This window comes from Perna viridis, chromosome 11 (genome assembly GCF_037379345.1).
Source record: "Perna viridis isolate PV_CMFRI_1.1 ecotype Kerala chromosome 11, ASM3737934v1, whole genome shotgun sequence".
NCBI classification, from domain to species: Eukaryota; Metazoa; Mollusca; class Bivalvia; order Mytilida; family Mytilidae; genus Perna; species Perna viridis.
This window is the reverse complement of record NC_142455.1, coordinates 33,596,550-33,621,421: the sequence shown is the minus strand read 5'-3', so window position 1 is coordinate 33,621,421 and position 24,872 is coordinate 33,596,550. Positions and strand designations below refer to the sequence as shown.

General features: G+C 30.8%; 2 protein-coding genes across 5 annotated transcripts in view; one reads left to right on the top strand and one right to left on the bottom strand.

The window, feature by feature from the left end:
* LOC148603805 (GATOR2 complex protein WDR24-like) overlaps positions 1-13,545 on the top strand; it is a 30,679-nt gene extending 17,134 nt beyond the window's left edge. For 2 of the 4 annotated variants that reach the window (XM_088551536.1, XM_088551537.1), the window contains exons 11-19: positions 3,136-3,233; positions 4,161-4,277; positions 5,022-5,136; positions 6,339-6,404; positions 6,928-7,067; positions 7,648-7,899; positions 8,393-8,492; positions 8,956-9,148; positions 9,513-13,545. In XM_088551536.1, the coding sequence (XP_088407662.1) occupies positions 3,136-3,233; positions 4,161-4,277; positions 5,022-5,136; positions 6,339-6,404; positions 6,928-7,067; positions 7,648-7,899; positions 8,393-8,492; positions 8,956-9,148; positions 9,513-9,648 (1,217 nt within the window). In that variant the 3' untranslated portion in view covers positions 9,649-13,545. Of the gene's footprint in view, positions 1-603; positions 619-2,301; positions 2,374-3,135; positions 3,234-4,160; positions 4,278-5,021; positions 5,137-6,338; positions 6,405-6,927; positions 7,068-7,647; positions 7,900-8,392; positions 8,493-8,955; positions 9,149-9,512 lie in introns of all 4 variants that reach the window. The other 2 variants (XM_088551534.1, XM_088551535.1) reach the window with 2 other exon arrangements.
* A 716-nt stretch (positions 13,546-14,261) lies between these two features.
* On the bottom strand, positions 14,262-24,811 carry LOC148603804 (transmembrane protein 106B-like). The gene is made up of 6 exons (XM_088551539.1): positions 24,583-24,811; positions 24,217-24,280; positions 23,625-23,790; positions 22,309-22,505; positions 20,833-20,886; positions 14,262-20,200 (listed from the first exon to the last, which is right to left on the bottom strand). The coding sequence occupies exons 1-6, from the start codon at positions 24,743-24,745 to the stop codon at positions 20,065-20,067; spliced, it is 780 nt and encodes a 259-aa protein (XP_088407665.1). The 5' UTR covers positions 24,746-24,811; the 3' UTR covers positions 14,262-20,064.
* Between the last annotated feature and the right edge of the window lie 61 nt (positions 24,812-24,872).

Here is a 24,872-nt window from a genome sequence, read left to right as displayed (position 1 = left end):
GTTAATTTTCGTCATATCTGTCAAGTAAGCATATTTGCAGGTATTAATTTTACCGGATTCAAAAAATAATTAATATTTTACAGTGTTAAAAATCAATTTCACATGCATTATTTTTTGTCACTTTCTGTCTACATTTTGGGATGTAGTGGCTTTCTAGCTTAATGATTAACTTTCCAATTTTCATGTTTCCTTAGAATCTTCTTTTTTTCAAAATAAATAGTCGTTCATATGTAAATTTGTTTCTATACAACACTCAATGCTTTGCTAATATTTTAGAGGAATTGGTTTGTTTAGAGTGAGAGGTTAATCATTTTAACATTATTCCAGTTTTTCAGGTTTTTACTTGCCAAATAGCCAATTTACAAATTCACATACCATTTGAAATGTACATATTCTGTTAAAACAGTTAATAGTCTTATTAGTTTCTGAAAACCAAAACAAATTACCTAATTTCTAAAATTGAAACTTCTAAAATTCTACAATAACTTCATGTGATTATGAATCATTATCATTTGTTTATTGAAGCTTTATTTTTATAGATGCTTTTCCCAGTGACTTATTTACTGAGGTTATTTAATAGTGTTACTTTCATTTATTTATAAGGTTTATGGCCCACAGGTTTGTAAAAAATGTCAAAAACAAATGTCAAACATGTTTATACTAAAAGGCATGGCTGGTAGGCTTTGGTTTTGAAGTGCATGCTAGTGTACATCCTGGTTGGGGAATGATATACATAAAATATTCTGATTTTGTTGAGGTAGATATACAATGTTATTGCCTTTTCAAAACAGTGTATTCATTGAGCCCAATGGACAAGGTTGATATCCTGTTATTTTAAAAGCCAGTAACTGATTATTTACTTTAGCAAGGTTGAGTGACTATTTCATCATGTAATCCAAAATCAATGAACTCACAAATCATCTACTGAAAAGCAAGATGATAACAAAAAGTAACCAAAGTTTATATGGCATTGAATTCTCATATTGTGTTACCACACATATGAGGTTACAAAGGTGATATTATTTGGAAAAAAATTATTAAATTAAAAAAAATAAAATAAAATTATAATTTCATTAAAATGTGGGTAATATCAGGCAGTGTATAAAATACATTGCACTTTGAAAGTAATTTAATGTAACATTCTACTCTATTAAATATTTGACCATGTTTATGCCTATTGCACAAACTAGCATGTTTAATTTAGTGTTTATTTACATATATTTTCTAAAGTCTTCTTCAAAATGTTTGAAAAAAAATTGAAATTTCATTTCAAACCATTTTAAAATTTTTATATAGAGGTTAATAGTTTTGTTTTTTTTAAGATTGTGTTTCAATACCAGCATTTTTGAATCAGCGAAATTAATGTCTTTCTTATAACATGTTTGTAATTTGTCATTGCCCCAATTACCATGACCAGATGACCTATATTGATGTATATTGATCTATTATCCATTAGACTCCATTGCCCCAATTACCATGACCAGATGACCTATATTGATGTATATTGACCTATTATCCATTAGAATCAGGCATTTAACTTAACAGTACAGAAAGTTTAAAATTCTTTAATGTGTAAACTTGATCATTGATCATTATATCATAATTTATCACTAACTGTACATTGAAGAAATTTTGTCAAATTGACCTTTGCTCAGTTAGATTGGTTAGGCTTCAGCTTATAAATAATTAATGTTTACCTTAATACATGAATGGAATCAATTGTACTGTTTTTGTATTGAACACTAGTTGTGTAGCTTTCTGTTCAGTTCAGTGCTAGAATATTTGTTATTGTGACTTCAATTGAAATATTTACTTCTTAAATTGCTGTAAGTCTCCAATCTAGATAGCAAATTCTGTAGTTCGAAATATTTGAATTGGAGAAACTTGATAATATACAAGTCATAGTGTAAGCCATTGATTCTATAATTGTCTAGCACTTTTTTTATCAAGAACATTAAATTAAATAGCATATATTCGTAAATTTTATATAAACCATGTTAATGTCACAAGCATAAGATCTATAGTGAAACATTTCTAAGTTAAACCCTGTCGAACCTGCATACCTGTATAAGTTATATATCCCACAAATTTCCTCATGTCCCATGCATTGCCAACCTGAGTAAACCAAAACTCCTCAAACTTAAGCTTATTCTGAGGTTGACAGGATTCAATGTATATTTTGTGGTATTTTCTGAAGTTTCCCTTTTCATTGTAAACTATGTAACGATAGTTCAAAACTGCCTTCCACTATTCAAAATATATGTTGAGATTGTGAAATATAATATTCCTGTCTTACTATAGGAAGAGATGAACCCAGACAGGTACAGGTTACCTCCCCTAGTAGACTTAATCGTTTTGGATTTGGGTCTAAAGGTTCTCATAGTTCATTTTGTTATACATGTATATGCATGCAATTATTCAACTGTTCTTGATCATTTCTCTTATGTTTTGTGTTCACTTAAAGTTTTTTTATGGTTTGATTCTTTTTAAATTGTGTTGATTTTGTTCTTAGAAACATCTAAGTTTGTTATGTGTTCATTGTTTGTATTAAAAAGTCCATAAAAATAGTTAATGTATCATTTACCAAATTTTTACTACTAACATGATTGGGCAGAGATCCATAGATATTTAAAAAGGGTTTCCAGTTTCCTGGATATGATTTGCTCACTTTTTGCCAAAATTAGAAAAATGTTCAATCAAAGGGAGGATTGCAATGCTGGAATCTCCCCTCATCTGGATCTGTCGCCACTTTAAACTGTTCAGTACCAATACATATAAAATTCAGGAATATAATTACAAAAGAAGGACTCCAAAGGAAGATAATCTAAATTAAAGGTTTTAGCGGTTAAAACTTGTCAGCACAATTCCTTCTAAACCACTCTAAGGATTTTGACTGAATTTTACAGGAACATTGGGCATTATATACAGATGTACTTGAAGGAATATAGTTACTGTCAGATAACTCCAAAGGGAGATAATTGAGCTTAAAGCATATACATTTAATTCCATCATTTTAAGCTTGCTCAAAGTATTTCTGGTTTTATTTTGGTTTAAATCATTTACCAAGCATCTACCTTTTTCATATAGAAGTACATTTTGTATAATGTTGTATAATTTTTTTTGGTTAATTTCCAGAGAAGCAGAGGTTAACAGTTTTTTCCAGGCAACCAGATAAGAGAGACCAGTTCATTGATGCAAAGAGTTTCTTATTCTCATTTTCTAATGTACATGAGGTACTTTTCTATATGCCAGACATGATTTTCGAAGTTAGAGGGTATATAAGAATCAGACCTATCAATCTGTTAATTAAATCGTCTGTCCACATTTCTTGTAAGTGCAACTTCTTCTAAACCACTTAAGGGCTTTGGATGAAATTTTATATGAAGTTTGAGTATCATATGTAGATGTGCTTGAAGGAATATAATTACTGTCAGAGAACTTTAAAGGGAGATCATCCAAATTAAGGGTTTCACATGGTAAAACCTTGTTAAGTGCAGCTCACACTAAACCACTCAAAGGATTTTGATAACATTTTTTAAGGTTTTTTTATGGTTTTGTATCATATGTAGATATGCATGAAGGGATATAATTACTGTTGGATGACGCCAAAAGGAGATAAACCAATAAGTGTTTTACATTTTAAGTCGTATTTGAAGCAGAGGGGTATTCTTTTTACGAGCTTGCTCACCGTATTTCTTGTTTCCCATAAGGCCAGTCAATTTAATTTAATGGTTCTTGGACCATTTTTCATTAAGTGAATCAAAGGCAAAGTGAGCTGGTCCATGTACTAAGTACCTAAGTAGACTACACTTCCTTCTAAACTATTTTATGGACTTTGAAAAAAAACTTAGAGGATAACCTTTAGGTGTGCAAAATAAAGATAATTATTAGTGGATGCTTTTAGATATTTTTATATTCTTACATGTTTAAATGGGGTTTAAGATGTGTAAAGATTACAAGCACAACTCTTATTGAGTTAATAAATGATTTTGATGGAAATTTTACAGATGATAAGATCATTTCATAGATCTGCATGAATAAATATAATTATTGGCAGATGTTTGCAAAGGGGGGTAATCCAACTTACTTGTTTAATATCAAATTGTATTCTTCTCATATTGAGCTCACTGAAAGTTCTCATTACTTTTTTTTATTACCAGCTTTTATCAATGGACTGGTTTGTGAACTGCGCTGAGCAGTACATACTGAGTGGCAAGTCATTTGAGGATATGTGTGAACACAATGCAGTGGTCTCAGAGAAAAACAATAGGTTTAAGGTGAGAAAGGGGATAGTAGACACTTATGGTAGTAATTTTTCACATGGTTTATTGCTAATTGATGTTTCTGCAAATTTATGAATTGTAACATAACAAATATGGGTATGGTGAATATGTCGTAGAGACAACAACCCCAGCAGGCCACCCATGGGGCTTTAATGAACAGCAGGAAACCATTTCACCACAGGGCAGGCTGCCACTGGCCTCAGAACAACATTATACACTGGTGCAGCAAAATGGTTGCCCCAATATACTCCAGCAACTGTAAAGTAAACTGAAAGTAAATAGAAACAATATATACATATGTAATATTGGAGAAAAGTGAAAAATGCAATATTAAAACTATTTAACTTGCTTTATGATTTTTACCATTACGCAAATAAACCAAATAATTGAAATTGCATAATAAAGTCTTAATGGTAAAGCAACAAATAAAATTACAGTGCTTATTTGTAAAATGCATAAGAAACCACTTTTAATAGAAGTGTTTTATGGCATGATATGTGTATCAAATACATACAAGAATAATTCCAAATTTGAGATTTAGGACAATGATGCTACATATTAGACATTGAATGCACTTAAACAAGTTTCTTACTGTGATAATAATTGGGCTACTAATTTATAACAATTTAAAGCCAAATTATATCGTGATTTATTATTTTTTTTTGAGTGATCTTTCACAACAATGCTTTAAAAGGGTCCTCTTTGCTTACAGTTTTTATAGTTATGTTACTATTCTAGGTTGCTCAGAGTTGGAGAACGTTGAAAGCTGTTCATTCTACACCAATGTTGACAAGAGATATTTATAGAACCGAGTCAGTGATCTCAAATATAAGTGATAAGGGCAAAGAAAAAGGTATGATGTCCCTAGTCCTACACTTATTTGTAAATGTTAACTTCTGCTTCAGATTTGTTTGTCTTGTTTATTCTTCTACACATTTGCTTTTACACATGTAGTAAGAGATCGAATGTTCTCTAATTTCTGCTCAATATTCACATTACCTGACTGATGGGAGAAAATTTGTTTTCTTTACTTCGGCAAATATTTTACATGTGAAATACATCTTAATCAAGCTTCATATGATATTCATGTGATATTCATATGAAATTAATGTGATTTTCACATGAAACTCACTTAGCACGAATTTTGTATGAACTCTTTTCACAAGTTTCTTTGCTCAATTCAGGTGAAAATCATGTGAAATAATTTTGCCTGTGTAGAGACTGTTTTTGCTATCAGCAGATGATTGGTTTGAATTCCTAGTTGTTTTTCTTTATAAGGTTTACTTGAATTCTTATTTTAAATTTTGTTGTGTTCAGAAATGATAGAAACAGCATCTTGCATTACACTCCTTGAGACATTTAGGTTTCCCATATGCACCATACATAAACGCACACAAATGGTTACCAAATGCATGATAAACAAATACATCTATCATGGGTATAATTAAACACTCCTATTGTGCTTTTAAACAAATGATAAAAAAGAATTATTTTTTTTATATTGATAATATGAAATTAGAATAGTGAAAATATAAAAATGCTAGCTGAAAAAAGCTAATAATGAGTTAATAAATAATAAACAAACTCGTCTATAGTGCCTTTCAATGTGCATTTGAATGAAAACTTCTACAGTACGTTTAAACAAATGCTGTTATTGTGCATTTATACGAATGCTTCTATAGTGTGTTCATTGTGGGTTTAAACACGTACACAACACTTAAGCTATCAAACAATAAACCATAACTTGTGCATTATTAGATTTCTCTGATCTTGATAGTCATATGATTGTAAATTGAATCTTAAATGTGTCAGTTACAGTTTATAGTCAGAAATAACATCAATTAATAAAAATCTTTTCTTAATTCACAATTTTAATCTTTATTTGATACTAGGAAGAAAAACTGTGAAAAAATTTTAATCCCTTTTTTTTAAGCAGTCCATGTATGTAGATGCACTGTTATAATGGAAAATCCTGCTAATTTATATCAGTAATTATTGACATCATTGGAAAAAAGTATATTATTTTTAATATAAAGACTTGTATATGCATTGCAGTAAATGAACAAGAAACACCCAAGTCTACTGAAAAGAAACATACAACAACAGTTGATGCTACTTCAGGTATTTATCCACCAAATGTTGGCAAGAACCCTATAGGAATCATCTATTCCATACATTCGTCTGTCTGCCCATCCATTACAAAATCATGTCAGCTCAGCTTTGATGTTTTTTTTAGTTCGGCATTAAAACTTGGCATGATTATTTCCCTGCTACATGCTGGCTTGTGCAGCACAAGAAAACCAGAAGTCATAAATATTGCAGTAAAACAGTCAAACTTTGTTACTATGGTAACACTATCAGTTTTTTACTATGATAACATTATCAATTTGTTACTACAGTGTAATCTGTCTTAGTGACCATCAGTATTCAGCAACAACTTGCCTGAAAAGAGTTAAAGATATACGTATGTAGTGCATTCTGTGTAAATTCAACCTGTATATAAAGACCATCTGTCATATGTGACCATGATTTTGCTCTCCATCGATGGTCATATTAGACAAGTTTTCCTGTAATTATAAATGATGCTTATATTTTACTATTTGTAGATGATGATGGCATTATACATGTGTATTACTATTTATAGATGATGATGACATGACAGACACAGATCTTTCTAACATTGCCAGAGGACAGGTCAACCCTCCTGTAGAGTGGGATATTCTGTTTGGTGGGACAGATGTAGAACAAAATTATCACCCATATCATCTTGATAATCTTGGTCAAGTATGTTAACATTAAATTGAAAAAAAAAGCATTGATTTTTGTGGTTTATTGGAAATACAATGGATCAACCAACATTAAGTGGATTGGAATAGATTTATCTGTTTTTTTTGTGGGATTAGATTAAATACTTATGGAGCAACCAAATGAATTTGATCAATTTTTAAATAAAAAAGCAGGATCAGAACTTATAGTGGAAAGAAAAGCTAGAAAATAGTCTTATCTTTCATCCATATTACTTTGTCTCGAGACACATACTTTTCAAGTGATAACTTAAATATTTTTCAATATGTCTGCATTTATAAGCACAAAGTTCCTTACCACTAAAGGAGGTTTGGAGTTGTTTTTTGAGATGCTTTGTCTTAACTGATAAATCAATGTAGCAGAAATCTGTTTTTAGAATTGACTCTTTTTTTGTATTGAAGTGATAGTATAAATATGTATTAAACATGTATTTACATGTATCTTCTCTACTTCATATCAAGCGTTACACTGTAGAGCATTTTTTTTACATGATCTGAACTTCATCTTTAATGAAATTGGTTTGATTTTAGTGGATTATCACTCTTTTGTTGATTTTCAGGATTTCAAATTACCAGAGGAGGCATTTGTTCCTCGACATGAAATAAAAGATCCATCTGAAGCACCAAAAGAGAACGGTCAGGAATCACCAACAATTAGTGCAAATGAAACTGAGGCTAATCCTCCTACTAACCATGTGCCAAAAGTTAATAATGAGGATGTTAACTGGTTACTTATCACAAAAGAAGTGGAAATAGCTGATCTGGATGTTACAGACAGTATACAAAACATGTTGATTTATTTTGCTGAACAGGTGGGAAGAAAATAAATTTGTTTGCTGGGATGTATTTTTAATCAATTTAAGATTAGAATTTCATGACTCCTGCCTTTAGTAATAATGATTTTAACCTTAAGAGCCATTCACATGAATAATTCAAAACTTTATGAGCAGTATTCCTGAGTTTGCAGTATTTCTGAATTTGCAGTATTTCAGAGATTACAGTATTTTTGAATTTACAGTATTTCTGAGTTTGCAATATTTCTGAGATTGCAGTATTTCTGAATTTGCAATATTTCTGAGATTGCAGCATTTTCTGAAATTACAGTATTTCTGAGATTGCAGTATTTCTGAATTTGCAGTATTTCTGAGATTGCAGTATTTCTGAGATTGCAGTATTAAGATATTGGTTGTGTATTTGACTTGATTTCTTCTTTTCATCTGTTGGCAAATTATTAAATTCAATATGCTCTTGTCTTTATGTATCATGGCAATTTGCCGGGCCATATAACTTAACTTCTCATTGTAGGGAGATGTACAGACCCCAGTATCTATGTTGGTTGTCCTGGGAAACAAAAGGCCCAATATACCCAATGATGTCCAAGAGGACTGGTTTACCTCATATTTAGGTAAGTTGTACTATTTAACCAATAGGGAATGAATAATCTATAAAATTGTAATATTTAAAAGGGAATGCATACTGACCCCTATTAAATGAAGATATATCAGTAAAGGGTCGCCTATGTTGTATGGCTAATAGTCCACATTTTTTAAAGATTTTGACAAAATAAAGACTGATATAAGAGTTTTTGTTGAAGCAAATTTATGAATAAACTACTGAAATTATCTCCATTTATATTTGCAAAGAAGAAATTATTGTCTGATGTTTCGTTTGTTGGAAGAAGGATAAAAAGACGGACAAGGGAATGGAAAAAATAAGAAAATTTCCTGTTGGAGCCGGTGGTATTTTTTATGGAATGGGTGATATACCAGAATAATTAATCTTTGTTAACTGATGGAAAAAATATCAAATTTTATATGAAGTATGATATACAAATGTAGATGTCTACATATTCTATTTTTATTTTACAGAACTGTTAGCAAGGTTCAAATTATGGACAATATCCAACACATTGATAAACCTGTGTCACCTTGGTAACATATCCATGTTGAACCAACAATCAACTGTTATTCATATAACATGTAACCAATGTAACCGTCCATTATCCAGGGTCGGATGGTTGTGTGATAAATGTAAAGCTGTGATAAATACTTGTTCTGTTTGGTAAGTTGTTGTCACTCATGGAAATATTTTTCCATGTTGGTGTTTTGTAAAAACTTGAAGTAATTGCTGTTTCAGAAGAATATATATCATGAAAAATTATGATAGTGTAGTCACCTCATTTTTTTAAGGTTCAAATTAATTTTGGGGATAAATTTTCATTTTTTTTTGTTTTTTAATGAAGAGATATCATTGAAACACAAAAATGCACAAATACATTTTCATCTATATACCATCTTAAACAGAGTCTTAAGTTTTTTAGGATTTATTTACCTAATACATCTCTTATTTATGTAAGACTTTTTTAAAATTTGCAACATGTAACTTTTTTATCTCAATTTTGTATAATTTTTTTTTCCTTTTTCAGCCATTTACCTGTGAAGGGACTGTTTGTTTGGTGTCAAGGTTGTTCACATGGAGGACATATCAATCACATCCAGGAATGGCTGTCTATAAGTAACCAGTGTCCCACAGGCTGTGGACATAAATGTGAATATACCTGATATTGTTGTGAAAGACAATATGAGATTACACATACATTCTCTAAACGGGCTGTGTGAACTGTCAAAGAGGACTCAGGGTTATAGTCACTTGATTTTGTTTTCTTAAGCGGAGAGGGACCTAGAGAGAATTAGGTGCATTGGATGACGGTATTGGTATGATGTTATGAATGACAACAAGAGAGTGTTTGAGATGACCTTGGTTAAATGGGAAAAATGTTTACTAAAAGGGCAATTCCAGGAAAGGTATTTTTTCCCACTCTAATCCTAAAGTTTTAGAATGTACCTTTAATTTATGGTATTAGGATTTTGTTATTTGTGACGATCTGATTTTCCAGTAATTACAACTTCCGATTACTGTTTATGGTGAAGTTTTAGTTAGATCAAAAGTTGGTTTTTGTCAAATCCAGGCCACTCTATTAGTTGAATCTGCCTGATAACTACCCAGAGTAGCACTAATTAGATTCATGCCATTACCTTGGTTTGCTATAATATCATTTTTCATTATCAGATATTAATTAGTTGTTTAAGGAGGTAGACCTAGAGTAGGGACACAACTCTTAAAAATCATTGAAACGTTTATATTCAGCATTTTACATCAATCTTTTGTAAGAATCTAATTTCAAAGGAAAGCTTGAGAGGCTTTGGTGAAATTGAAGATAATACAAACATATTACTGATTTCAGGATTTATGTCCCTTACCCTAGGTCTACCTCCTTAAGTCTGCTCAGTGTATTGGGTCTTTTAAAGTATGCATAACTGATTTGTATAGATGTCTATGGCAAAAGGTTTAAAATTGATTTTCGGACTGCATTTTGTACCTCTAGTAAACCTTTGTGATCAAGTAAGAATTTTTACAATGTATAATTATATATAATGTACATGTACATGTACATGTACATGTAGAGTAGTATGATATAACAGAAGGAGAATTACACTGCAATATTGCATTCCATCAAAAGAAATGGTTTAGAGGTTGAAAGTGCTGCTGTATGAATCTCAACTACTATGGTTTTTCTATAATTTAACTAATGTATAAATGGTGTTCAGTAGCTTCATGCTAATTTTTAATAACATATGGTTAAAATCCAAAGTTTGTGTGGCGAGTTTTCTTTTGCAAATTATGTGACTGGGTTTTAATTTTGTAATACTAGATGTAAATTTTGAATTTTACCCATCAGAAAATTTATCTTTCCCTACTAATACAAACATTTAAGATGGTGTCCATGCAAAAACCCGGCAGTGGGCGGCACATGACAAACTTTGTTTTCAAAAAATTTTTGCCCATTTCATATCACAAATGCACCCTTTCACCAAGTTGAATGTTAGTTTGGATTAACTAACTGCAATGATAAAAGAGAAAAAAAATACTTATAAAGCATTGAAATTTATTTAAAAAGGAAAATAACTTTATTTTTAGCAAAATTTGGTTTTTTTGTTAGGGAACTCTAAAATCATTTTCTGAGCCACCCATTGTCAAAACAAACTTAATTCTTTTTGACATACATATAATACATACATTTCATTGGAACAAAATGAATATTTACCCTGTGCTCCACATATTATAGAATCTGCCTGATTTTTACATGGACAGTATCTTAAATTAAGAATTGCTTCAAAATGAGAAAATCACAATAAGGAGTACAGTTTCATGGTACACTAGCTGAAAATAAGACTTTTATACTTTCACTCATTGAATGGATGGAATTATTTTGTCTGTCAAAATTTTCTTCCCAAAATCAAGTCTCTTACTGGACTTATTGATTTCAAATTTGGCATTTGGCTTTATTAAAATAGGGCACTTGTTGCAGGCAATTTTGGTTGCTGTCTGATATCACCTTCCTGTTCAGTTGTACTTACCTTTTTCATCACAAAAAAATCTCAGTTCCAACTGAACAGAATGATTTCTAATTTGGTATGAGGCTTTTTATAGATAGGGTAGATGTTGTAAGTGATATTAGTTGCTATCTGATATGAACTTTATGCATGAGTGGGGGTAAAGCTAGCACAACAAGGTATGCAACTTCATGTTAATGCTTTACTTTTATGTTCTATGTAACATTATATGTTTCTGTTGAAGTTCAATCAATTTGAAACCCATTTGTGTTAAACACAATGTCAAGAATCTAGAGTGTAATTTTGTTATTATGTGAAATTGATGCGTGTTCAAATTGCTCAATTAGTTAAGCAGATAGTGATATGTATATTTGTATGTCAGGTGCAAAATCAATGCAGTATGGGTAATTATAAGTGCTGTATGTTGTTATCAAGTATTTGTTGTCTATAGGGTAGTTGTGTATTGTTAAATGACATGTTAGGCCAAAATGAAAATATTGTTTGTTTCACTTACTTATACTTATCTAGAAAAGTTTACCTACCCAGGAGATTGTCATATAATTATTTTTATATATCTATTAATCATTTAAATCACATTTGAATTCGGAATTGGTCTATATTGAAGTTGTTAATTATTCAGAAAAAGAAAACATTTCTTGTGTATGTTTTTAGCACAACAGATTGCCCTAGGCTGCCATAGGATCCCATGTTTATAAGTCAGACACTGCTATCTGTCTTAAAATTTTGGTTGCTATTACATTTTGCATCTTTTGATATGTTGTATTTGCATGAATAAAAAACTAGAAATTCTGTGAGCAAGCTCACAAAGAGAATATCATACACAACCTTTCTATAAAATGTCACCAAAATCCCTTGAGCTGTTAAGGAGGAGTTGCAGAGTGCCAACAAAAAATTGTATTACTGTGACAACATATTCCATTAATAGATATTTCAGTGTGATTGTAGAGGATTCAAATGGAGATTTGGAAATCCATAAGTACATTACCTCAAAGTTCTTCCAAAATGGAAAATATGTATTTTATTTTCATGTGATGCTGTATGCATTTGATTTTTTTGGTCTATTTATTTTTTGCTCATTTACAATTTTTTTTTATTATACATGTACTTGTATATGGAAAATAAGTGCATTATCTAAATCAGTTGGTTACTATAGGAGCCTCTGATCCATATTCTGCAGTTTATTACATGTATAATTCTTTATATTTTTTAAAGTTTTGTGAATGATCATGCACCTTTTTATTGTTAAGAACATAGGTCATGTGAGCTAATGCCATCACTTGGCATCTGCCCTCATGGTTGTTAACATTTTTTTTTTCAAAAATTTTCTCCTCAGAAACTACTGCACAGAATTCAGTGTTTTCCTTAGGGTATACTACATGGATTTTTTATCCATGAAAAACATGGCTGCTTTTACAAAAAATAGTATGTAGCTATAGTTTATCAAACAAGGTATGCGATTTAGACTCTTTAGAGCCTCAAGTTCAAATATTAGTACCTGAAAATATGTTTACTTGACAGATTCTTTGAGGACTAGTATGTTTTTTTATTTTTATTTTCTTTAACAGGAAAGGGTTGGTATGAAGCTTAAAAAAATGATGTGGTAGAGCATTTAAATTTTAATATTGTCTATGACGTTTATATTCTATTTTTGGGATGGATAGTGAAAAAAACAGGAGCAGAAATAAGAAAATTAGTCCAACTGGTCAAGACAGCAAGTTTTGCTGGACTGAACTGAATCAGAGTCAGTTTACATGCCATCATGGTATGTTGAACAAAAAAAAAAAAAAAAAAACATTCAAAGTTAGAAGGACCATTGGCTTGCCCATCGTGAAATTTGTTTTCCGCAGGCCTGCAATAGAGTGCTTATTTCAACCTCTGTAATATATTTTATTACTAGGATTTATGTATTTCTTTGTTATTATGTTGACTCTTATGTTATTAATTTTGTGCAGAAGTGCAGCTATGTGTTGAGTTATTTATATACAACTGTAAAATGTTATCTTCATTGTGCCAAATTAATGATAAAATCACTAATTTTGTCTGTTTCTGCCTTATACATGTTTAGCCAACCTTGACCCTGTGAGTTATTTTCATCACTGCATCTATTTTGGACTTATAAGCCACTATAAAGATGTACAGTGATGTTCGCAGAATGTTTTCTGTGTATAAATATGAATTTAATATCTTCATTATAATAGTTGTTACTTCATTGGTTTTTATCTCTTTTCTTTTAAAGTACTTTAACAGGATATTTAATTATATTCAAACCCCAAATTAACAGCCATCTTCTCACCAATAGAGATTCTGTATCACTACCATAGTCTGCCCTTCATTCCTTATACAACTTGTAAAACAACAATTGTATAGATCTTCATTCATAGTATACAAGAAAATCTATAACTTGATCAACACAGTGTTGTGTTCCTTTCTCTTATTCCATATATGCTCTATATATATATATAGAAAGGTTTGAAAAATTTCCAACGATGTTAGAACTACCAAATTTAGGAGATGATGGATCATTGAAAACGATGCAAAACATAACAGTAAATTAAATAAATGTATAAATATGTTTAACATCACCAAAAAATGGTAGAATTTACATTGAATATTTTAAGAAGGATATCGGTTATCCGAAATATTCAATGTAAATTCTACCAACTTTTGGTGATGTTAAACATATTTAGTCGTGTGTGTAATTTCCAACTCTTGTCAGTAAAACATTTGTCATCTTATTTTAAAAAAGAAAACTACAACCCTTTATAAATTTATTTTTATTTAAAATTTAACTTGAATTATAAATATCATGCTATCACAAATGACAGAACATTTCTACTTTAATAGCAATTTGAGATTACATACCCTAGAGAAATAAAAACAGTTTTAAAACTTATCAAACTTCTAATCTGATGGGGTTTCGAGATTGTAATGCTTTTAGGGAAGAAAAAAGTTAAAATCTTCAGAGAAAAAAAACCAGCTATCTATTACAAAATGAAATAGAGAGGAACATCTTGGAGGAATATATTTAAGCTATTTATACAGGGATTGTAGGTTATATATAAACAGGAAAATTTTCAACATATTTTTTATACGGTACATTTAGGACCAATTAAAAAAAAAAAAAAAAAAACATACAAGTACCATTCTGTGCAAGAATCAGGCAATGGGTGGCACATCACTTTTTACAATTTTTTTTTCCTTAAATATATTCAATACATCTATCAAACAATTGAAAAAATATTTAAATTTATCCTGAAGCAACAATAGCGTAATCCTGGTAGATCATTTTTATTGTTTATTTAGAAAAAGTGTGGAAAAAATCCCAACCATTTTTTCATATTGCATTTAAAAAAACTAGATAAAGTGATGCCCCCGCATTTAACCTTCATAAAGCTATATCATAACTCATAATTGTAAAAAGCACTTTGTCAGATGTGTTATTGTGTCTGTGAGACACAAATGATGCCCCCGCATGTGGTTTTGAGTAAAACTCAGCATAGCTGAAGGAAATTTAAACTCGATCTGTAACTAATCATGACAGACTCACATACCAAAAACCAGTCAAATATCTTCAAGCATTTACAAAAAAAAGCGAAAAACTACTTTTTCAATACAATTTTTATAGTGCAGTGCCCTTTATTTTGGTAAAACTCAGCGTAGAAGAATGAAACTTATACTCAATTTGTAACTAATCATGACAGACTCGCATATCAAAAAGCAGTTCTGTATCTTCAAGGGTTTACAAAAAAGGAACAAAACTTTAACTCATTCTGTACTTAATCATGACAGACTCACATACAAAAAATCAGTTCAATATCTTCAAGGGTTTACGAAAAAAGTGTGGAAAACTTATGGGACGGACAGAATAACGGACGGAATTATGGACAGGGGTAAAACAATATGCCCCCCAACTTATCATTGTGGGGGCATAAAAAATTGACCAATCAATATCTGAAAAAGCTAACTTTACAAAAACTGACGGTTGTTTATGGAGGTTATGAGGTATTAATACATAGAGAATGCAATAAAATCTCTGGGTTTTTTTCTTTATATGCCACACTTTATACATATTTTGCTTGATACTTAGACTGAGAGGTACTTAAATACCATATTTATGACTGAAGAATAAAACTCATAAATATGTGTATAAATATCATTTCTGGACAGAATTAGAGTAAAAAATTACCCTAGCCCACAACCTTCCAAACAAAAATCAGACAGAACCATACATTATGTATACATAATAATAATAAACATAAGCTTAATAGAAATTATGTTAATTATTATGTAATTAATGCCAATTCCAAATAAAACTTATTTGTTTATATATTTATTTTATATTTACATAAGAGAAGAATGAGCTAATTTCATTTTGGTTAAAAGATGGTCATGTGGTATGCAATAATGTGCATTAGAATTTCATGAGTAACCACAAGATAATGCCCAGAAAACTTTAAATACACTGAAAGTTGGATTCACCGTTCAATAGTGGTTCGAGTATTTTACTACTGGGTAATTCATTTAAAAAATTTGTTAACTTTTTGCAACGCCGTCGGTATAGTTTCACTTTTCACCCTTTCACCTTAAAGATGCTCTTCCATGGAAACGCAAGTCACCTGGTTGCAATTCTGAATCCCAATTGGCCAAATAATGATAAATTAGTGGCATTTGAAAAAAATGTATTAAAAATTGAAATTGCACACCATGTGTTATTTCCTGAATGAAATGTAAAAAATTACAAGTAAAAATGAAAAAAATTTACTGCGACGGCTTTCTTTGTTTTTCAATATAGTACTTGTTTTTTCACTTTTACCTGTCGAAAATTTTCTCGTAATAATGAAGTGAACAGGGCAAGGATTCTTCAAAGTCTCCATAAAATAAAACTAAATTAAACAAGCATTCTGACAGTATTGCTGATGCAATACAGTGTCCCCTTTCAGCCTTTGAACTCATTGCCTTTATGAGATTTTTTTATATACATGAACTAACAATGGATAGTGTTATTTTTTAACAATCAAGAGAAAATAACTCTTGAAGAGCAAAAGCAAATTCCATCAAAATCAAACCTGAGCTTCATTTTACAGTAAATAATAACATTTTTGCATTACAGAAAGCTGCATAAAGACATTCTCTTTCTATCACCTGGAAAGTTGAAAAAAACTTTGTTATTATGAATTAAAGGGCAAATAACTCTAGAATGACAGCAGCAATTTGCATCAAAATGATGAAACATAAAATTTTATGTAATTTTCTATGTCAAAGGGCCATAAGTTCCATATAAACCATTTTGCGCAAATAATATTTAAATTTAATTTGTAACTTGTCATGATAAGACTAGCTAACAAATATGAAATCAATTGGATGAGGCATTACAAAGAAAAGTCTGGAAAACATAAAATTTCATGAAATTTTCTATGTCTAAGGGACACAACTTCTGTAAAAATCATTCAACCGTAATATCATTCGAACTTAACTTGTAACTTTTCATGATAAGACTATATACCAAATATGAAATCATTTAGATGAGGCATTACTAAAAAAAAGCCAGAAAACATAAAATTTCATGAAATTTTCTATGTCCAAGGGCCATAACTTCTGTGAAAATCATTCAACCGTAACGTCATTCAAACTTAACTTGTAACTTGTCATGATAAGACTATATACCAAACATGAAATCAAATGGATGAAGCATTACAAAAAAAATGTCCAGAAAACATAAAATTTCATGAAATTTTCTATGTTCAAGGGCCATAACTTCTGTGAAAATCATTCAACCGTAACGTCATTCAAACTTAACTTGTAACTTGTCATGATAAGACTATATACCAAACATGAAATCAATTGGATGAAGCATTACAAAAAAAAATGTCCGGAAAACATAAAATTTCATGAAATTTTCTATGTTCAAGGGCCATAACTTCTGTAAAAATCGTTCAACCGTAACGTCATTCGAACTTAACTTGTAACTTGTCATGATAAGACTATATACTAAATATGAAATCAATTGGAAGAGGCATTACAAAAAAAAGTTCGGAAAACCAAGTGTGACTGACAGACTGACGGACGGAGTGCAAACCTAAGTCCCCTTCGGCATTTGCCAAAAGGGGACAAGAAGTGGTGAATTTCACTCTGTATGTAGTTTTAGACAGAACCATAAAATTCAGACACTGCCTTTGCTTAAGTGATCCATAGTCAAGAAAAAACTACCAAACATTGTTTTTTCAGCCTACATATACTATCGTAGTCCCTCGTGTATTAAGATCTGTGTTTGTAAGAAAACCATACATTCATTTCCCATTAAAATAAACCAAATCAAACCAAATCAAGAATGAAAACTCTTGAAAAAATGTCAGTTTTATACACAATCTATTTTACTTTTATTTTGGAAGTGCAACAACCAAATAACTAACTAAATGACTGATTATGTAGAAACTGTTTCTGAATTAGAAACACAGGTAAATTTGATGGGTTATTGACATGCATGGATGACCCCCTGTCTGATTTTTATAAAGACTGCTACTTAAATTTTAGCTCTTAAAGTGACGATTCAAGCTATTAACACTATTATATAATACTTCATAAAAAAAAACTAAATATCTTTGGTCTATAAAACACAGCATATATACAAAAAATAATAATAATAAATAAGAATTGTTATGCCCATGTCCTACCTACAAATGTACAGTTGACATGGAAACAATGAATATAAATATATTACATGCAATCTACTGTCAGACTTGGAGCACATTTGTGTTAGAAACTAAGACAAGGTAACTTGAATAAGCCATTTTAAACAAGGGATCATAATTACACTGAAATAATTATTCTAGAATTTTTGTAATGTAAACTAACCGAATGACCTTAAAACAAACAATATTGGTTCCAAATAAACAGTAACCATGGTCAAAATAGCATTGATGATGGTTAAGCTATTCATTCTCTCAAATGATGAAATTATTTCTGGAAAGACCAAGGCTAAAATATATATGGTATGTTTTTGTTTGATTCATCACCTTATAAAGATTACAGCAGCAACAGTTGATATAAATAACAACTGTCTGTCTGTCTGTCCAAATGTTTCTAAAGATAGAGATAGACAATGTTTTCAATTTAGCATAAGAAATTAAATGACATTGATTTCCATAATAAAAAAAAAACTATGTTTCTAAAATATTAAGTCATTACAACAAACTCTTGCGAATTTTTCAATTTCGACCAAAATAAACAGATAAGTATTGTGCTTCTCTAAAATAGTTTTGATTCCAGTGTTCATAACAAAATGTCATGGTCAAAGGAAAACAAAATATATTTGTGTGTTCATTTGTTGAACAAATACATGTACCCACATGCATGTGTAAAATATCACATTTTATTACTGGAGTTTGTCTTCCATATACAAAAAAACACAAACTAGATAAAACACAGTACATTAAAATTCATCTAGGCACAAAACTGAGTACATTAACTATACTTCTGTGCAAATTTTATTGCTATTCCAGTGAAAGTTCTGTAAAAGGGACAGTTATCCACTTACTGTTTAGTTGGAACATTTACTTGCTAAAAAGTACAAGCATGGGTATTGGACGCAAGTTCTAACAACATAATGGGGGTTCTCTCTCCCAAAAGGGGGACTGTTACTGTGATTTAAGGAATGTTTTTAATTTTTGAACATGATATACAAAACTACCTGGTTTGTGTCAGCTTACCCTTTTAAACCATGAAAAGTTTAAGCTGGCCAAAACCTCATTACGTTGCATAATCTGTTCAAAAATTTAAAACACTCTTATTATTTAATTAATAATGGATTTTAGTTCTAAAAGTGTTTTTAACTGATTTGTAATCAAAACTTTATTTTGTTTTGGATTACATGTACATGTATTTGAATTGCTGAGTGCCGATCATTTGATGTTAATCATGTCAGTTCTAAACCAGTTGCTACAAAAAAAATAAATAAAAAAATAAGTTTGCTCAAACAGAACCAACCTATCAGAAAGCTTGATACAAATGAAATTCAAATTTCATACCAATATTCAGAAAAAGCATACATGTATGTTATATATATAACTATACATGTATATATACAGTACAATGAAGTCAATAATTCTTGGACCACCAACTTCAATCCCTTCCATTTTTTTACTGATATAGTCCTTTTTTCTTTAATAATTCACAAATAAAATAACATTTACAAAGGTTGGAATTCATACAGTGAACTAAGAATACGAAGTAAATGCCTTCTTAAAATGTGAAGATTGCCCTATAAAGCACTATAAAAACACAAATTTGAAGTCTTCAAAATAAAAATGATTGAAAACTGCAACATGTTTTATACTAAGACAGAACTATGCCACAAATTATTACTTCAAAAAGTATCATACAAAAATGTGAAATATCACATCAATAAATATATTACTTAATTCCTGATAATATTCAACAAGCTTTTACAATAAGGTCTATCAGCATTCCATTGTGCAATCCAGGGCTACATAATTGCATACATGTGTATGTAGCTGAATTCTGATAGACGTAAAACAAATTTCTAAGGAAATGGTATAAAAAGCATCAGCTAATCTCCAATCTCTGTCCAAAGAATGTTGGAAAGTCACTAGAGTCTGTATGGTTACCACAGTCAACAAGAGGATACGTGGTTACTGACGACTGCTCTTTATGGGCTAAGGAGGAGTATATTATACTGGTTCTAAAATAACATACATAGTACAGTTTTAATGGCTTTCTGTGAATAGCGTAATTAATATTGTTTCATAGAAAATATCGAAGAAATAAAGGGTTAATTTGAAGTGTCAGTGACTTACTCTAGTCTACTTCAAAGTAGCTTACATAATGTACTGGTATTAACATTGGAAATACGGTAATATTTTATTAGCAACAATATATTACACATATTAAATAAATATAATAAATAGCTTTGTGAAGCACAGCATGATACAATTGTATATGTTGACCTCTATCCATATACACAATATTAGTTTTTGATACTTAAATATAGGGACTAACAGTTCATTATGGACACAACAACTGGTTTAGATGCAAAATTGCACGAAATCTGAATTTCAATTGAAGATGAAAGTTCTGCTTAAAGGGTGCTTTATAATGCTTATTTTGTTTTGAATGTGCTCCTTTGACCCCTTGCAATAATGCTTATTTTGTTTTGGGGTGTGCCCCTTTGACCCCTTGCAATAATGCTGATTTTGTTTTGGAATGTGCCCCTTTGACCCCTTGCAATAATGCTGATTTTGTTTTGGAATGTGCCCCTTTGACCCCTTGCAATAATGCTGATTTTGATTTATTCCTATCTATACTTCTACTTACTGGAAAATCATCACATACTGAGTTAGGAATGGTTCTGGATCTGCACATCTCATCCTGTCAAATATATTACACAAATATTTTAACAATTATACATGTATATGTACAATGAACAAACATTTTTTTTTATCATTTACCAAAAGAAATATGCTTTTAAGAAAATAAATTGTATTACATATATATTTATTAAATTTCGGTATTTACTTTTTGTAACATAAAAGTCAAGTGTAACATTTAAGCTAATTATTCCAAAAGGTTTTGTTTCTGTCATCAGTCTTTTTTCCACTCATGACCAGAGTAACAGTGCCATACTCTGTTTTCCTTTTATTTTTCTTCTCCAATTGAGTACAGATCATAGTTCAGGTGATCTCTGAAGTTAAATTCTAATACAGGGTGATCAGACAACATTCAACAATCTCAAACAAAGAATTTGAAGATTATGATTCAGTATAATAAAAAAGAAATTGATGATTGTTCAGTCAGGGAACAACCAAGTGTAAGTTTTTGTAAGAATCAGGCAAAATGGGAAAAAAGAAACATACATGTCAAAACTCCACCGATCTGACAATATCATTTCACTCCATGATGCTTTCTCTATTTGAAAAGTCCATTATTTGACTTCTGCATCACTTAATTTGCTAAAAAATATTTCAATAGAATATTACAAAAATGAGGTTTTTGAAAAGAGTTATCTACCCTTCAAATGTTCAGTGCATTTTAAAGAAATTATAACTCAATTTACCAAAGTGATATGGGACATCTTGTCTTTTTTCCTTGATTCTTATGGTGCAAATAGTCAAATCAAACTTTAAAAAAGGTGGTTTCTTTTCATACCATATGTATCACCTACTGCCTGATTCTTACATAGACTGACACTTAATTCATTCCTCTTTGATTTTAACTATTACACTGTACATTGCCTAACACGATAGCAGTACTTCAGAGGTAATAATGTTACTGTTCCCTACATGACTATATAACTAATAAGGGTAAAAAATCTTTAATGTTCATGAGCTAATGTTGTTTTTATTCAGTAGGGATAAAGCATCAGTGATGACCTTTATACATAGATCCTCTTTCAAATCATGATTGGCTCAAATTTTTCCGTGGGTAGTAACGTATGCAGTTAGGAGGTGATTGTTAGAACTTTTACTGCAGATGCACATCATGTGTAATAGAAAGTCTAGCATATTCCTATTGGTCGATACATCACTGATATAACAACATAACAGTGTATAATGTAAGCTCCATCCTTCATAGGCAAGTCTAACATCATATTTATAGTTTAAGAAATAACATTTTACAGTAGGAATTAAACTACAGGTACATGCATATGTATACACATATTTTTTACCTTTCTCAATGCATATTTCTGTATTGCTGGTGTACTGGTTCCAAAATAATTTAGCTGAGTCTCAAAGCAACGTGTGTGTTATCACTTGATTAATATAATTTAATATTGATTCTTTATAAACTTACGCCATTCCTGCAAGACCATTATTTTTACTAAACGATATTCCTATCTTTACATTAAACTGCTTTGTGGATTTCCAGGGCACACTCAAAGAGAAATCTGTTATTGATGTGTTCAGTAATTTCAAATTAAACTGTGCTGAAGTTGTAGCTTGTGTCAGTCTTATTGGAAAATAATTACCATTTGTAATGTTGAAAGCATACTGAAAAAGTAGATATACATGTTATTAACTTCATACACATTCTTATTATAGAGTAATCAAGGGAACCAAGGTTACAGCAGTAATAAAAAGAATGCAATCCAGGGACAAAGACCAGACATGGAAAACAGACATACACAACAAAGAACATAAAGTAACTAAAATCGTACATACAAAGTAACAAAAGTAAATGAGCAACTCGGACTCCACTAAAAACTGGGAGCATGGACCAGGTGCACCTGTAGGGTAAAATAAGACCTGCTAATCATTCAATATATACAGTGACTGAATCAAACAATTAAAAGGTCTAATTTTAGTTAGATTGATTACTAATGATCAGTATTAACAAAAAAATATATAAAAGTCTCATTGTTAAGAAAATAATTTGACCATGATACATGTAGTTTACTAAAGCAATTAAAGCAACTATTTCAATCACTTTAAATATACATGTAGGCATAAAAATCAATGGTGTCAAAAAATTACACAATGAGTTATTTTTTTCCAAATTAGTTCACAGGTAAATCCAGACAATTTGAAAAGGAGGGGTGTCAGCTAGGTTTCCTTAGAAAAAAAGGGGATGCTAGGATATCATTTGCCCCTTTTTTTGGTCATTTTCACACATGAAAATGACAAATTTTCCAATAACAAAGAGGGATGCCAACCCCCAGCACCCTCCCCTGGATCTGCCACTGAAGTTGAGCCTAGAAGTATTCTTTCAGCAATAAAATGTATTGAAGCCACAATATAAGGTACCAAGCCACTTAAAGCCTGGAGAAAACCTTAACATGGCATCAAGTTCAGATGTTTCAATTTTTTTTGTAATGTGCATATGTACAAACTATTTTCACAAGTTTAACACGTCTTTGAGTAGAAGATCCACTGAAAACCCAGTGGTGATGTAAAGACTAATCCACAAACTGAAAATCAACCTTCCAAACTTTGTTAAAGAATATTTAAATAAAATGTAAAACAATTACCTAAGTAGTTGTCCATGGAAACAATGAACTAGTAGTTGTTCATGGAAACAATTACATGTACATGTACCTAGTAGTTGTCAATGGCAACAATTACCTAGAAGTTGTATATGGCAACAATTTTCCTAAAGTTGCTAGCACTTACTGTGAGATCAAAATAGACATATTTTTCCCTTTGATTGATGGTTAAGTTGTTTGGTTTCAACAGCAGAACACCACTGTTTAGATTAACATCCCGTTGGAATAGGAAGAAAAATAAGAGGCTGGCTGTAACAACACAAAGAAACACCGCTATTCCAACATACAACCCCCTGAAACAGAAAGAATTAAACATTTATTAAGAATAACTGCTATTCCAACATACAATCCCCTGTAACAGAAAGAAATAAACATTTACTTAGAATTACTGCTATATTCCATCATAAACCGATTGTAATAGAACAAAACAAAGAACTTAATAAGAATTACTGCTACTCCAGTATACAACCCACTGCGACAAAAGAAACAAACATTTACCAAGAAGCACTACCATTTCAACATACAATCATCTATAAGGGCATTACCAAGAAATACTCAAATGCAGGAATAGAAAATGTTAATGTTTAGAAGATAAAAGATAGAGAGAAAGGCTTTTCTCCATTTATGAACTACTATTATTATACACTATTCCACAAGGCAAATCATTAAATACATGTAAATGTTAGCATCTTTATACAAGATATTTTTAGACAACTTACGTTCTTCTTGGTTTTAATCTTTTATCTTTGACAGGGATGAGGGCAACAAGTTCTCCCTCTTGCTCTTAAAAATAAAAACTGTCTCTATACAAAACATAAAATTAATGATTTTCATGCGAAGAGTGAATTATTCCTGGTCTTGCATTTTTGTGAGTAATGGGGTGGAAATGTTACCCTGTTGGGAAATTATAGTTAATACAAGAAATAAGGTTACATGGATATTATTGCAACTATCCTGAGTCTCATACAATCGAAATAATGCATGGTTGCTGGGATTTCCATGCTTATTTTTACCTTATATTATATGAATTCCTTGGTGTAAAATTGATTACAGAATAGTATCAACTAAATTAATTGTTAACTAACCCTTTGGGATGTTTCCTTTTCCTCTGCAAGTTGGACAAGGCACACTTCCACTTAGCAGCTCTTCATAGCTGTCTGTCACTGAACTTAGTGTGCCATATCTTGTGAGAGATGATCTGGAGTCGTTATGAGTGCCTTTCTTACTATTCTGCTCCTGGACGTCCATTTATTCATCTGTAATCTGGGTAAATAGACGAATAAACATGTGATGTTTTCAACTGTCACCCCTGAAGCATTCAGGTAAGTTAAAAATATTTTGACGGAACGAATCGTATTTTTTTTTTGGGGGGGGG